The sequence below is a fragment of the Pteronotus mesoamericanus genome, unplaced genomic scaffold (assembly GCF_021234165.1).
Source record: "Pteronotus mesoamericanus isolate MK-2021 breed Mesoamerican mustached bat unplaced genomic scaffold, CSHL_Meso_final scaffold_507, whole genome shotgun sequence".
NCBI classification, from domain to species: domain Eukaryota; kingdom Metazoa; phylum Chordata; class Mammalia; order Chiroptera; family Mormoopidae; genus Pteronotus; species Pteronotus mesoamericanus.
In genome coordinates, this window is record NW_026555319.1 from 747,138 (window position 1) to 759,909 (window position 12,772).

A 12,772-nucleotide genomic window follows, 5' to 3' on the forward strand; every position below is an offset into this window, starting at 1 on the left:
GGTTTTATCTTTATGCAGATAATGGGATGGGTTTAAAAGGTCATAAAATTCTGATCTATTTTACAGCCCGACTCCGAGGCTGTTAATAATAACACATCATATTTATGGTCTCTAACCAGCTTACAAACCACATTAAAAATAATGTTATTTTCCATGAAAAGTGAGCGATTTTACCTAGAGAAGAGAGCAGGGATTTGGAAGCACACCGTTTGCACTCTGGGCCCAGCTTGGGGGGCTGCGGGGGAGGCCGGGCCTGTTCTGCGGGGGCGTTGGGTCGCTTATTTCTGTCCCTCTCGCTCCTCGCCCACTTCCCACTCTTTGCTACTTTATTTTACAAGTTCTTAAGTAAAACGGTTTAGTGCAAATGTCTCTAGGCCTGAAACGCCCACATTAAAAAGAAATCCTTTTCTTAAGATAATCGCGCATACATAAAGCCTTTCCCCTGAAATTCTCTCCCACGTATTAAAAGACAGCTTTTCAAAAGGTAATACCGTGGCTCTCAAACCGATCTAAAGGGAAACGTGTCCAAGATGTGACTTAACTCCTTAACGGCCGAGGTGACGGAGAAGACGTTAATGCGATATCACGTCGGGGGAGCCCAGAGTCCTGCCTGCAGGGGGCTGCCAGGAACGCAGGGACGCATTCGCTCCACGGAGACAAAGCTGTCAGAGCAAGACGATGTCCCCAGGGACAGTCATTCCACGGGCTCCCCGTCTCTGCCGCGCAAACTGTGCATTTCAGCGTGAACCCCCAAACCGAGCAGGCCAGAGGGGGCGGCGGCGCTGCCCGCCGGGCTCTCCTCCCAGGCTCAGGCCCGGGCCCGGCCGCGCTGCCGCACTGGCCTCGGGCGCTGGGACGCAGAGGCAGCCGGTCCCCAGCCCGCGGCCGAGCGGAGCCACTGTGAGCAGACGGGCTTCGGAGGGGGGAGCGCAGCCCCGGACGCACGGAGGTGACGTGGGAGGAGAGGCGAACGTGGAACAGAGGAAGCGGGGCAGGGGCGCCGAGCCGGGGAAGGCGGCTGGAGGGACAGGGCTCGGAGCAAATGCAGTGCGTGGCAGGGACGGCCGGACGTGTCAGAGCCTGGCCCGCGGGGCAGCAGCCGGCGACGGGCGTTCTGGCCCTGGGCACGGGCACGGTCACGCGCAGCGTCCTGAGGCTGGCGGAGCCCCCAGGCGTGCTGCCTGACGACAGGGGTCCGGGTGTGCTGGACCCGGCTCCCGACGCGCGCGGGGCTGGGGGCGCTCTGTCCCCTGGGAGGGGCTGTCGCCCAGGCAGGTCCCGACGGTCTCCCTGCCCTCACACCTCCCGCCTGCAGCTGCTGAGCAGCTCACGGAAGCACAGATGTCGTCCCTGAGTCAGGCCCTTACAGCCACCGAGAAAGAACAGCGTCCTTGAGCCCTGTTGTTCCGGAAGCTCCGACTCCGGCCCCACGTCCCTCAGTTCGCCCGGCGAGTCGTCCCCCCTCCCGTCTCCTTCTCCCTCCGTCCCCCGCTGCAGCCCACGCCCCCGCGGTCTGTCAGCCGGCCGCCGGCACACGCCATGGCCGCCAGGAGAGCCCTGGAAGCCCCCGTCCCCTGCTGCCCCGAGGCTGTGACGAGGACGGGGCAGCTGCTCTGCTCCCCGGGGGGCCGAGCTCAGGGACCGTCGAGAAGACGGAGACCGGAACATGGCGTGAACCCTGCTGGTCAGCGGCCCCGGGCCTCTCGGACGGGCGGGCGGGAGCCTGCCCAGGACAGACCTCGCGCAGGGTCCCGGAGGCCTCCTGCTCCGTCCCTCCTGCACCAGAGCCCCCATGTCCCCCGAGCCCCCTGGTCACAGAGGCGCGGTCCTGCCCGGGGCAGGCAGTGAGCTCAGGGTCCCGCGAAGGCTCTCCTCCCCTTGTGTGCGGGCGGCCACCTCCGGTCGGCTCGGCTCCCGAGGCCCCTTCTCTGCCGGTCTCTCCTGGGATCATCGGGGGTCTCTCCTGCCAACAGAGGCCAGGAGGGGTTGGCCCTGGGCTCCACGCGCACTGGGCCGTGACAGATGTGACTTCTGCGGCATGAGGAGGAGGGGACCCCAACACGAGGCGTTTAAAGCACACAGGTGGGGGAATAATGAGTTTGGAGACATCCACAGGCAAGTTTCCGTTCATTCGCAGCCCCTGGAAGGCAGGCTCTCCTCTCCTCCTTAGGTAGTTACGTTTTGGTCCGAAGCGGTAAGGAAGCGCTAGGAAATGAGATTCCCTCGGCCGTGCCCATGACCTCATCTCCAGAAAATGATGTATTGTTACAGAGATTTCTCCACTTACTTAACCAGAGGCACTTCGGTGGAAATGCGTTTCAATGCGAATACTGAGGTTCTGTTTCAAATGGAATAAGAGAAGAAAACGGAATGAAGAACCGTGGCTCCCGTGGGCGCCAATCAAAGGAGACGAGGGATCCCTGCTGCTCCTCGGGATGCGTCCCCGCCGCCCTGAGCCCCGCAGGGCGCGGATATGCCACCGTCCCCGGCCCCCGCCCCGGCCCCGGCCCCCACCGCTGGCGGAACACAGATGGTAAATGTTGACGCTGGGTCGCAATCCGCGTGGCTCCCAATCCCTGGGAGTTAGACTAGAAACACGCACTCAGCTGCTGCGCGGGCAGCTCTGGGCCGCCCTGCTCTGCCCAGACCGAGAGCTGCCATGACGATGCTCACGGTCCTTGTCGTCGAAAACACCGCAGGCTCGGCTACGCGAGGGGCCGCCAGTGGGCGTGAGGCGGTGCCGCCCCGCTAGGACGGGGCGAGCTCCTGGGGCTCCCAAACACGCCGCCGACAGCGGGCCGGTGAAGGGCTCGGGCCCAGCTCCCCGGAGACAAGCCCACGCGGGGGATGAGGCTCCCAGGAGCCATTGGGAACCGTCGCCTCCTTCTCCGCTCCCAGGGCTCAGTGGGCCTGCTGCTCCTCCCACGGGGCCCGCGCCCCCGCCCACGGCGCCTCTGCGCTGGGCCGGCCTTCTGGCTGCCGCCTCCCCAGCACAGGCCACGTCTCCTCCAGAACAACCGTCCCCGGAAGCCCACACGGTGTCCCTTGCTGTCGCACTGCCCAGGTGGCCCACCGTGGCCCGCGGCCGTGTTGTGGGGCCACCCCGAAAGGCGCCCCTTCCCGTGACTAGCACTCGCGGAGGCAGCTTGTGAGGCCACCCGGGGTACAGGTCCCTGCGGGTGGAGCCCAGGGGAACCCTGGGCCGCAGCTCCGTCTGCACTGTCAGGCAGATCGGAGTGACCCGGGCAGGGTCACTCCCCTGCCCCAGTTTGGACGAAGCTCATCCGGGCAAAGCTGGGCACGGCCGGGCGCAGAGGCGTGGAAGCTGCGAGGGCGGGACGCGGGAGGGGGGCTGGGGGGGCACCAGGGCCGTGCCTGGGCAGACGGCCAGCCGCTGCCCGATGGCAGCCAGGTGACTCCCTCCACCCGCCGAGCTCCAGAGCCACACAGCTCCACTGGAGGGAACCGAGACCCGAGGCCTCAGGGACGAGCCCGGGGCCACCCAGTGAGCTCAGGTGCTTGGGGCCCGCTCTCTGCTCTCATGCGGTGGCCTCCCCAGGCCGCCCCCCAGCCTGGACCCCGGCCTCCTCTCCGTCCGCCACGGTCTCTCCTCTTCCTCTCGCCCGGGGACCCTTGGCTCAGCACCAGCGAGGACCTGTCACCAGCGAGGCAGCGGGTCCCCGCCACTCCTCGCTCGCCTGGCCGCTCAGCCGCCTGGAGCTCGGGGACAGGGTTGCAGAAGAGAGACGCAGGCCCCGGGGCCCCCGAAAGTGGGAAATGGGCGCGTCCCCTGAAGCACAGCAGGCCTGGCCAGACCGTTCCCCAGGGCCGGCCGCTTTCATGTGAACTATAAAAAGTCACAGGATAGACACCCTCTCATCACCCGGGAATGAATTACTGATCTGGTCGAGAGCTGGGCGGCGCCAGGCCGGCCCTCCACCCCGCAAGCGCACAGAGCCCAGCCCGGAGCCCCCGCCCGGCTGGCCTGGCTCTTCCCGGAGGCTGGAGGCTGGGGCTCAGGCCCGGGAAGTCACCGCCCCCGGCACAGTTCCTGGGGGCCCCGAGGGTGAAGGCTGGGGGGGCATCCCCGCAGCTGCCAGAGGGCTGAGAGGGACACTGCCCTCAGGGACGAGGACTCCGAGATAACGGGGCCCCCACCCACACGCCCTCCGGGCCTCTTCGTGGTGTCTGGAAGGCTGCAGGCCCCACGGAGCCTGTGGACGCCTGTCCTCCGGGGCCAGAGTGACCGACCACCAGCAGAGGCCTCGTTTCCCGCCCCGAAGACAGATGCTGCCCTGTGACTCAGCTCCGACCGGCGGGGTGCCAGGGGACACGCTGCGTGGGGGCCCCGGGAGCCCCTTCCGAGAACCTGACGGGCCCGGAGCCCCCCGCGGCCCGAGACACGGAGCCAGCAGGCGGAGCGCCGCGTGGGCTTGGAGGGCGCGGCCCGGGCCCCGGGGGCCTGCGCCCTGCACGGTTCAGGGTGATTCACCTCAGACAGAAAGGCCACCGTGTAGGCCGCTGTTATGGGCGGGGGCGCGGGGCTGGGTGTTGACGGTGGTGACGTTTCACATGCAGCAAGGCCTCCTCTCAGGGGTTCCGGGCCTCCCACGTAGCGGGGGGCGGCTCCGGCATCACCAGGGCACCCGGAGGGCCAGCCCCGGGCCCGGCTGACGCTGCCTGCTCACTCTGCCTGGAAACCCCGCGGCCTCAGGCGAGAGTTCCGGCCCCGAGGGGCAGAAGGACGCACTCACGACCTCACAGCGGGTGCTGGGCACCTCCCCGCGTCACTGTGCACTGACAGGTCGTCCGAGCCTCCGCCCCCACGTGGGCAGCCGGTGCAGAGGGGCGGGGTGTCCCCCGAATGCCCCATGTCCAGCGTCCAGGACGGAGGGCGGGCAGCGGGGTGTCTCCTGGCTGAGGGTCCCTGGCCTCCCCCCCGAGGGGCCACAAGAAGGCAGAGGGTGGCCCTGGCCGTGGGGTCCCCGCCAGCTCAGAGTCCCTCACACTTGCCTGTCACACCTGCCATGGAACCAGGGCCGCCACCCTCTTGTCACCACGAGCTGCCCCCGCCCCGGGTTGTGGACTCTGCTCCCACGTGCTGCCCCGTGGGGCCCCGTGTGGTGTGTGTGCCGTGACCAATGAACCGCCCTTGATCCCGGCTGTGCAGCGTCCAGTTCCCGGCCACTCCGTCACCGGCCTCACCCCGGGGCGGGCAGCAGCCCACTCACGCTCTCGACGCCCAAAGGCACAGCCTCCCCTGGGGACGGCGGCGGAGGGGCCGTGCAGCCACGCGCTCCCCGGCTGTGTCCTGTCTGCTCAGCGGCGGGCGACCCCGCCCAACCCTGGCTCCCCTGCCTGGAGGGCGGACGGCCGGTCTCCTGCCCAGAACTGGGTGGGGGACGCAGTGGGGAGTCACTTGTATCGAGGCAGAGAATTAACATCACCCCGACGCCGGCTGCTCCCGGGGGCCCAGGCTGCACGATTCCATCCGGGTCGAGCCTGGCCCCCTCCAGCCCCACCCGCCGCCCCCTAACTTGGCTCTTCACTTGGCTCTGAGTTGACCGTGAGAACGTGAGGCTCCCCCGGAAACGGACCAACACCCCCGCCCAGCAGGGCAGGCTGGGCTCGGGGGGTGGGGGGCGCGGGGTGGGCTGCCGGGCGGAGCCGCCACTGCAGAGGACCGGGGTCAGCAGCCATAGACATAATAGCGGGGTGGGGGCGAATCTGGGCGTGGGGACCCTGAGGAACCAGCGGGCACTTTTGACAGCAGAACACGTCCAGCCTTCTCTTGGTCTGAGTAACACCCTCAGGGAGTTAATACTGCAGCCCACAGGGGTCCCGGGAGTCAAGGGGAACACGAACCGGAGGAGCAAAGAAGCTGCGAGCGGCCTCCTCGCTCGGGGCGGTCGCCCAGCCTCAGACACAATCCCAGGAACGCGAGTAACAAGGACAGCAATGAGGCTCCTGCCTCGCGGAGCTCGACGCGGGAGAATTGGCGCGGGAGGACCATGTAAACCGCTCCGACCTCTCGGCAGGGCGGTGTCGCGAAGTGTGTCAGTTTTAAAAGGTGTGTCTCGCCGAAGACAGCCAAGGCGGCGCAGAGCGCGGCGGGGGGCCCGGGGCTCAGGACCTGCTGGGGGCGGCGCCGTGGTGGCGGGGGACAGGCACGCGGGAAGCCCAGACAGAACAAAGGAGCAGCGTCTGCACACAGCCACACGGAAAAGACGCGCGGGCTTTGGGACCTGGGGGTGACCCGTCACGCGATTTGCGACGAAGGGAGGCTCGCGTCTCCCCGCAGTGAGGGAAGCTAGATGTTCCGTGGGAAAAAGAAACAAGCGTCAGGCACACACGGACGCAGGGAGGGCAGGACCCCGGGTCACGTGGACCAGAAGACAACCACGCGGGGACGACCTTCGTGACCTCGGGCGAGGCCAGGCCCCGGCCCCGCCCACAGAGGCCGTCAGGCAGGAAGGAGGGGTTGAGGGGCTGGGCTGCATAAACATTCAAAACTGCATCTTCCCAGGAGGCACCCACCGCGAAAAAGGCAAGACCCGTCAGAGAAGGTGTCCGCAAAGCACGCAGCCAACAAAGCGCTGACGTCCGAGATGCGGCGCATGGAGGCCGCCTAAAAAAATCAGCAAGAAGGTCAGACAGCCCAACGGACACATGGGCAAGAGGCCTGAGCAGGACAGACGGACAATGGCACCCACACGTCCCATAAACACATAGAAGAGCGGCCGACTTCCTTAGCCGTTCGGGGAAAGCAAACACAGACGCAATCGCGACACCGGCGGCCAGCAGACCGGGAAATCTGGGCGACCGCACCCGCGAGCCCCTCCCCCCACGGACTTGGCGTGGGGACTGGGGTCTGCAGGGGGAACCTGGGTGGCCTTGCCGGCTCAGGCTGTGCAGGCACAGGTCGGCGGCCTTGTGCCTGCCCGCCTGGGTTTGTAGCAAAGACAAGTGCGCATGCGTGTTGCCCTGTGGCCGGACCGTGTCCGGAGCGTGTCCGGGGAGCCCTGCCCGCCATCCCCAGACCGGCTGACGGGCAGTGCCCTGCGGGCACCCTGGGAAGCCAGCCACGTTCTGCTTCTTGTCGGGGGGGAGGGGTTCCTGCGTGCGTGCGTGTCGGGAGAAGGGCCGCTGGCACGTGCATGTGTGTGCTGGCCGGCAGGCGTGCTGCGCCCTGCTGACACCGGGTGCCAGACGCTGGGTCTAACGCTTCTGCTCTCTGACTCTGTCTGACCCCTTGGCGAGGAAACTCAGGTCCCGCTTAAACACCCAAAATAACCCTAACACGACAGCAGTGCCGTGTGGGCTGTCCCCGGGCAGCTGCCCTTCTGGACGTTGTCCTGAGGAGGTGACCGGGCAGGAGCGCGGCAGCGGGCAGCTGTCTGGCTGGGGTTTCAGTCGGAGAGCCTGCTCTGCGGCCCCCAGGACAGGCCCGAGGGCCCACGGGGCCCGCGCCCCCCTCGGGGCCAGGAAACCAGGCACCTCACCCTCAGGCCTCGAGACGCGGCTGCGCGGCAGCTTCTGCGCCGCCCCCGTCCGGGAGGACAGACACGCGTCTGCGCCCACCTCCCCACCTCCCCGCAGAGCCCCCGCACCGCACACCATTTTGCCCTCGGACAAATCACTTTAACTCAAAAGAGCGGGCCTCCCAGCCGTCCTCAGAAATGGAAAAGCAGCCTTCAAAGGAAAGCCCCGACCCTGGAGGGCCTGGGCGAGGAGGCCCTCAATTACCGTCCCTCTGGTATGACAAGCATCCTGTCTGCTGCCCTGCGGCCGCCCGCTGCTCTCAGAAACCCTCCGCGTCCGAAATAGCTACGGCAACCAGCCATTAAACCAGGGCTGCTCTTCAATCCTCCCTTTCTTTTCTCTGTTTCCAAACTGGCACTTGGGGGACTTGGCGGAGACCAAAATGCGGACTCCACGAGCGCACTGCGGTGGCGGCCAGGCCCGCGGAGGCCTGGTCTGGCTACGGTGGGAAGCCGGGCTGTTTTAGGGAGACTGCCCCCCGCCCCGCCTCCGCCGGGCTCACACGGGCTTCAGGGCCTGATGGCAGACAAGGCAGCGCCCAGGACCTGCGGAAAACAGCGTCCCCGAGCCCCCACCCAGAGCTCTCCTGAGCAGAGGCCTCTCCAAGGCTGAAGGCCGCGTGTCCTGGAAGAAAACCTCATGCCTCCGAAGGGCGCAGTTTCCCTCCAGCTGCCACCGCCTCACCAGCCTCGCCGGAAGACTAGAGGCTTTCAGGACCACCGGACGCCCCCCCTACCGCCACCTCCCGCAGCCCAGGCCCCGGTCACACAGCCAACAGGGCCGTCCGCACCTGCCTGGGCCTCGCTGAGGGGCGGTGAACTCTAGGCTCTGCCACCCCCAGCAGGACCCCGGGCTGGGCCATGCCGGCCGCGTGGCTTTAGCCTGTAAGAGCCATTCTGTCATCTGTGGTCGGCAGCCCACAATGCTTCTGTCCGGACACAAGCCACACCCACGCACACAAGGCTGACCCCGAGGTCGCGGGGTGGGGGCCGGCGGGGGCCTTGCTTCCCAGCTCTGTCACGTGGCCGGGCCGATGCTCGGCCGCTGTGCGAAGTGCTCGGCCGTCTACCTGCGATGCCGGGCCAACTCGTCGGGGGAGAGGGTGGTGCGGGGCGCGGTGGGGGCGTTTCATGGGGACAGAGCGTCAGTTGGGGGGACGGAGAGTTCCGGAGGGGATGGCAGGGACGGCGGCACAGCAGTGTGGCTATGGTGACGCCGCTGAGCTGCGCACTTAGCGGCGGCCGAGCTGCTAACTTCTGCTGTGTATACTTTACGAAATTTTTCAAAAAACGTAAAGTGCCAGCCCCCTGGGCCTCACAGACATGGCAGTGGAGCTGGCGTCTCAGGGGACGTCTCAGGGGACAGGGAGGAGGTGAAGGCAGTGGAGGGGGCGGGGGCGGGGGCGGGGGTGACAGGGACTGCCTGGCTCCGCCCCCTTTGAGGAGGGGGTGTGAAGGCCACAGAGGCTGCGAACACAATGGCCGGCACAGAGCAGGTCTTCGGTGAGTGTTGGGGACAGACAGGACAGGACAGAATGAAACGGAAAACGCCGGCGGCGAAGCCGTCTGGCATGACCCCCGACGCCCGGGGGTCTGTCGCGCTCCTGGGAGAGCCCGCCGTTCGGGTGCTGAGTCAGCTGTCCCTCGGGACGAGCCCTCGGTGCACAAGCGGCTGCGCCTTTTCTAAGGGACGGTGGCACGTCTGGCCCTCAGCGCATTTGCCACGCTTGCCCATCGACACAGATGACGTGAGTGCCGGGGTCCACAGCCCCTCGCCCAGAAGCCGAGCTCGAAAGAAAACCGCGGCTTCGTCCTCTGACGGCCAGCACGGCAGCCAGCACGGCCCGCCCCCCGAAGAGGGCCCGTTATAAACCGGAGCCGCCCCCCGCATCCGGGAAGCCGCACCTGCCTCCAAGCCCTTTCAGCGCGGCGTCCAGGCCGTGCCCCGGCCCCGTGCCGTCCGCGGGGCTCTCTGCGGACCCCAGACACGGCCCCGTCCGGGCCGGCACCGATGCCAGGACTCACACAGCCACACAGATGACCGGGCACCTCCGAGCAAAACCAAACGAAAGAGCAGAAACGAGGGCACTGGGCCGGACTCACCAGCCTGTGCGCGAGGCGCACGGTGACAAGCGGAGAGGCTGACAGGTTCTGGGAGAGCGCGGGCGGTGGGGCGACCTCCAGGGAGATGAGGTAGCTGGCGGCGGACAGCAGGCAGCTCGCGTAAGCCGCCGCCTCGGCGATCCTGGGGAGAAGGGGAGAGTCACACGCAGGGGCCGGGCGAGAGGCCGCGGGGCAGCGAGGAGCCGGGCTGCCGCGGCGGGGCCTCGGCGACGGGGCGCCGGGCCCCAGCCGTCGGTGCTGGGTGCCCCTTGCGGGGCGGCGCCGGCCCTGGGGGTGAACCCCCGCTCAGCGTGGGAAGCCGGCAGCCCGGGCCTGGGGCGCAGACCTGCCCCTCCGAGCCCGACGCCGGCTCCGTGGGGGAGACAGGCCCTGGCCTCGCCGCAGAGCTTATTCTTTTACTTTCACATTTCCTTTCCCTTTTTCCTTCTTATTAAATTTATGGGGTGACCCTGGTTAACAAGATTATACGGGTCTCGGACGCGCAGGTCTCTGCACGGTCGCAGGGTTTACGTGCGGCAGGAGACGCCCGCGCAGACGCCCGGGGGATGAAGGACACAGAGGCCAGAGAGCAGACTCGGAGGACGGCCGTCCGCTCCACCGCCGCGCGGCCGGGCCCGGGGCCTCCCCGTCGGAACATTCATCTCCTGATGGCGAAGCCGCGCGGCCGGCAGGCTGGGGCCCCTGTTGTCTTGGCCCCCCGTGTCCCTTCCGGGGGCCCTGTTTCCCTCCAGCGCACGGGCTCCACAGCAGACACTGACTCAGGGGGAAAGTGCCCGGTCGGAGACGGTCGCTCCCCCGCCACAGGGGAGCTGGAGGGGCGAGGCCGGGCTCTCAGTCCGGAGGGCGTCGGCGGGCCGGGCGCCGTGGCCAGGGCGCTGGGGCGAGCCGCTCCTGAAGCCGCTGCTCCTGCACCTGTCCGTTTCCTTGGCCGGATCCACTCCCCTTTTGCTTCAAACCGTGTCCTGGTCCCATTTTGAGGACACAGCCCCCGCAGCCCCTTGCCTGCCCCAGCGTGAGCATCAGAGAGAGCAGAGCAGCCCACCGCTGCAGGCCGGGGGCAGCGAGCCGGGCGGGCCCCCTGCTCCGGGCGGCCCAGCAGGGACCCGCTAAGCCCGTTGACACCCAGGACCTCCGCCGGGCGCGGGGCTGTGTGACTTTGCTCTTCGTGCATTAAACTCACATGCTGACTGAGGTCTCCCCACCCCTCCCCGCCCAGGGGGTTTAAAGGACATTAGGATTCCACTGCATCCTTTCACTCCCACCAGAAACCGTCACCGTGGGAAGATTACAGGATGTGACCCGGAAGGACGCCAGCTGGGCCGGCAGCCGGCGCACCAGAGAGCCCCCCGCGGGCCTGCTAATTCGCTTCTAATCGTGCGTGGGGTTTGAAAACTATCCTAAAGGCAGTGCTGAGAGCGTCCAGTCATCTCGTGGAGGGATCGAAGCAAGCGCCCGCGCTTCACGGCCAAAGGCGCGAGGCCTCCTCCAGACAGCCAACGCCCCGCGTGCTCCGAGGGGCCCTCGGGCGGCGGCACCGGCACCTCCAAGCCAGCAGCAGAGCGGGGTCGGGGGCGCCCGGCAGCTGCCCACGTCCACCTGGCAGTCGGGGCGTCCGGCCGGCGCAGGGTCCAGAGCCCGCGCCCAGCTCTGAGCTGCGACCCCGGGGCCACTGTCAGCTCTGCCCCTGTCCCTCCTCCTGCCCCCGCTCAGGGAGGTCCCCACCGACGAGGGACGGCACGTGGGAGCCGTGTGTGGGTGGTTGTCACGGTCCGCGCGACCCCTTGGCTGCCCACGGCTGTCGCAGTACCAGCCCCGAGCCCGGGACCATTCCTCGGGCTGACGCTGAGGCCCCGGGTTTGGGTCCCGAGGCCTCGGGCAGAATGTCGTGCACGCCTGCGGCGCGGCCGCGTCCCCGTGGTCAGCCACCCTCGACGGCGCGCAGGCTCGCGCAGCCCCGTCTCCTCTGTGCTGGGCGGGCCCCGGGGCTCACCTGGTGTTGTCTGGCCGGATGCCGCTCACGTAGCGATGCACCCTGTGGTACAGCAGGCCCACGAAGGTGGTCCAGCCTGCGGGAGGGCAGGGGGCGGGGCCTCGGTCAGCATCCCGGGGGCCCGCAGGGGAGATACAGCCCCTGCCACGCCCCCTCGTCCCCCCCGCCCCGTGCAGACCCTCACCCGAGAACCGGGGGAGGAGCAAGGGGGGCCCTCCTGAGACGCTGACTCTTCAGCCGCAACAGCTGCTCTCTGCTCCCCCCGAGCCAACCCCAGACCTGCCGGCACTGCAGCTGCCGAGGCCAGGCCGCCGCGAGCCGCGGGGGGTCCGCGGTGCATCCCCCGCCCCCCGCCGCGGGCCCGGGGCACCCACCGTGGCTGTGGAAGGCCTCGTGCGGAATCTCGATGTAGCTGTGGGCCTGGGCCGGGAAGCGGCAGCAGGAGGAGTCCAAGGTCTTGGGCAGGAGCTTGGCCACGGAGAACTCTGAGGGAGGCCGTGGGGGAGAGCGCTCAGAACCCCGGACGGGGGCGGCGTGGCCCCGCCGGCTTCTGCCCTTTGCAGCGGAACACACTTCCCAGGGGGTGTAAGTGCCTCAGAAAACGGGGACCCGAAAATAACGAGGGTCTCGGGAGGTAAATTCAGGGGCTCGCCCGGCCACTCCCGGCGGGGGACCCTGGGCCTGAGGGGACCCCCTTCCTGGGCAGCCCTTCGGCTCTCGGCGCCTCATCGCCAAACGCGCCCGGTCGTGCGGCGAGACCCGTGCAGTGACACCCCGCTGAGCTCCGGGGGCACAGGACGGGGAGACCCCCGAGACCCGCCTCTCAGGCGTCAGGTGAACGTCGCCACGTGGAGGCGGCCGTCCCAGCGGACACGCCCCGCGGACGCTGCCCCGTGCGGGTCCCCCGGCTTGTTTCCAGGGCTGGCTCTCGGGGGACACGGTCCCAGAGCCAGGCGTCCCCAGACTCTCAGCAGCAGGGCCTGACTGGCCGGCCGGCCACCCCACAGATGCGCGGGGGCACTGCTGCGCCCCACGGCCCCCCGAACTAAGGCGGCCGTGCGACAGAACGTGACCCCGAGTCGCCGTCCAAGGCTCACGGGGGCTGTGTGCGCGTTGC

The 12,772-nt window shown here is 68.0% G+C and overlaps 1 protein-coding gene across 1 annotated transcript in view; it reads right to left on the reverse strand.

The window, feature by feature from the left end:
- Positions 1–12,772, reverse strand: part of ADGRD1 (adhesion G protein-coupled receptor D1) — a 54,163-nt gene that overhangs the window by 16,925 nt on the left and 24,466 nt on the right. Inside the window, exons 12-14 of the mRNA XM_054594087.1 lie at positions 12,030–12,140; positions 11,656–11,731; positions 9,645–9,786 (exon numbers count right to left, since the gene is read on the reverse strand). Of these exons, the coding sequence (XP_054450062.1) occupies positions 9,645–9,786; positions 11,656–11,731; positions 12,030–12,140 (329 nt within the window). The remainder of the gene's footprint in view (positions 1–9,644; positions 9,787–11,655; positions 11,732–12,029; positions 12,141–12,772) is intronic.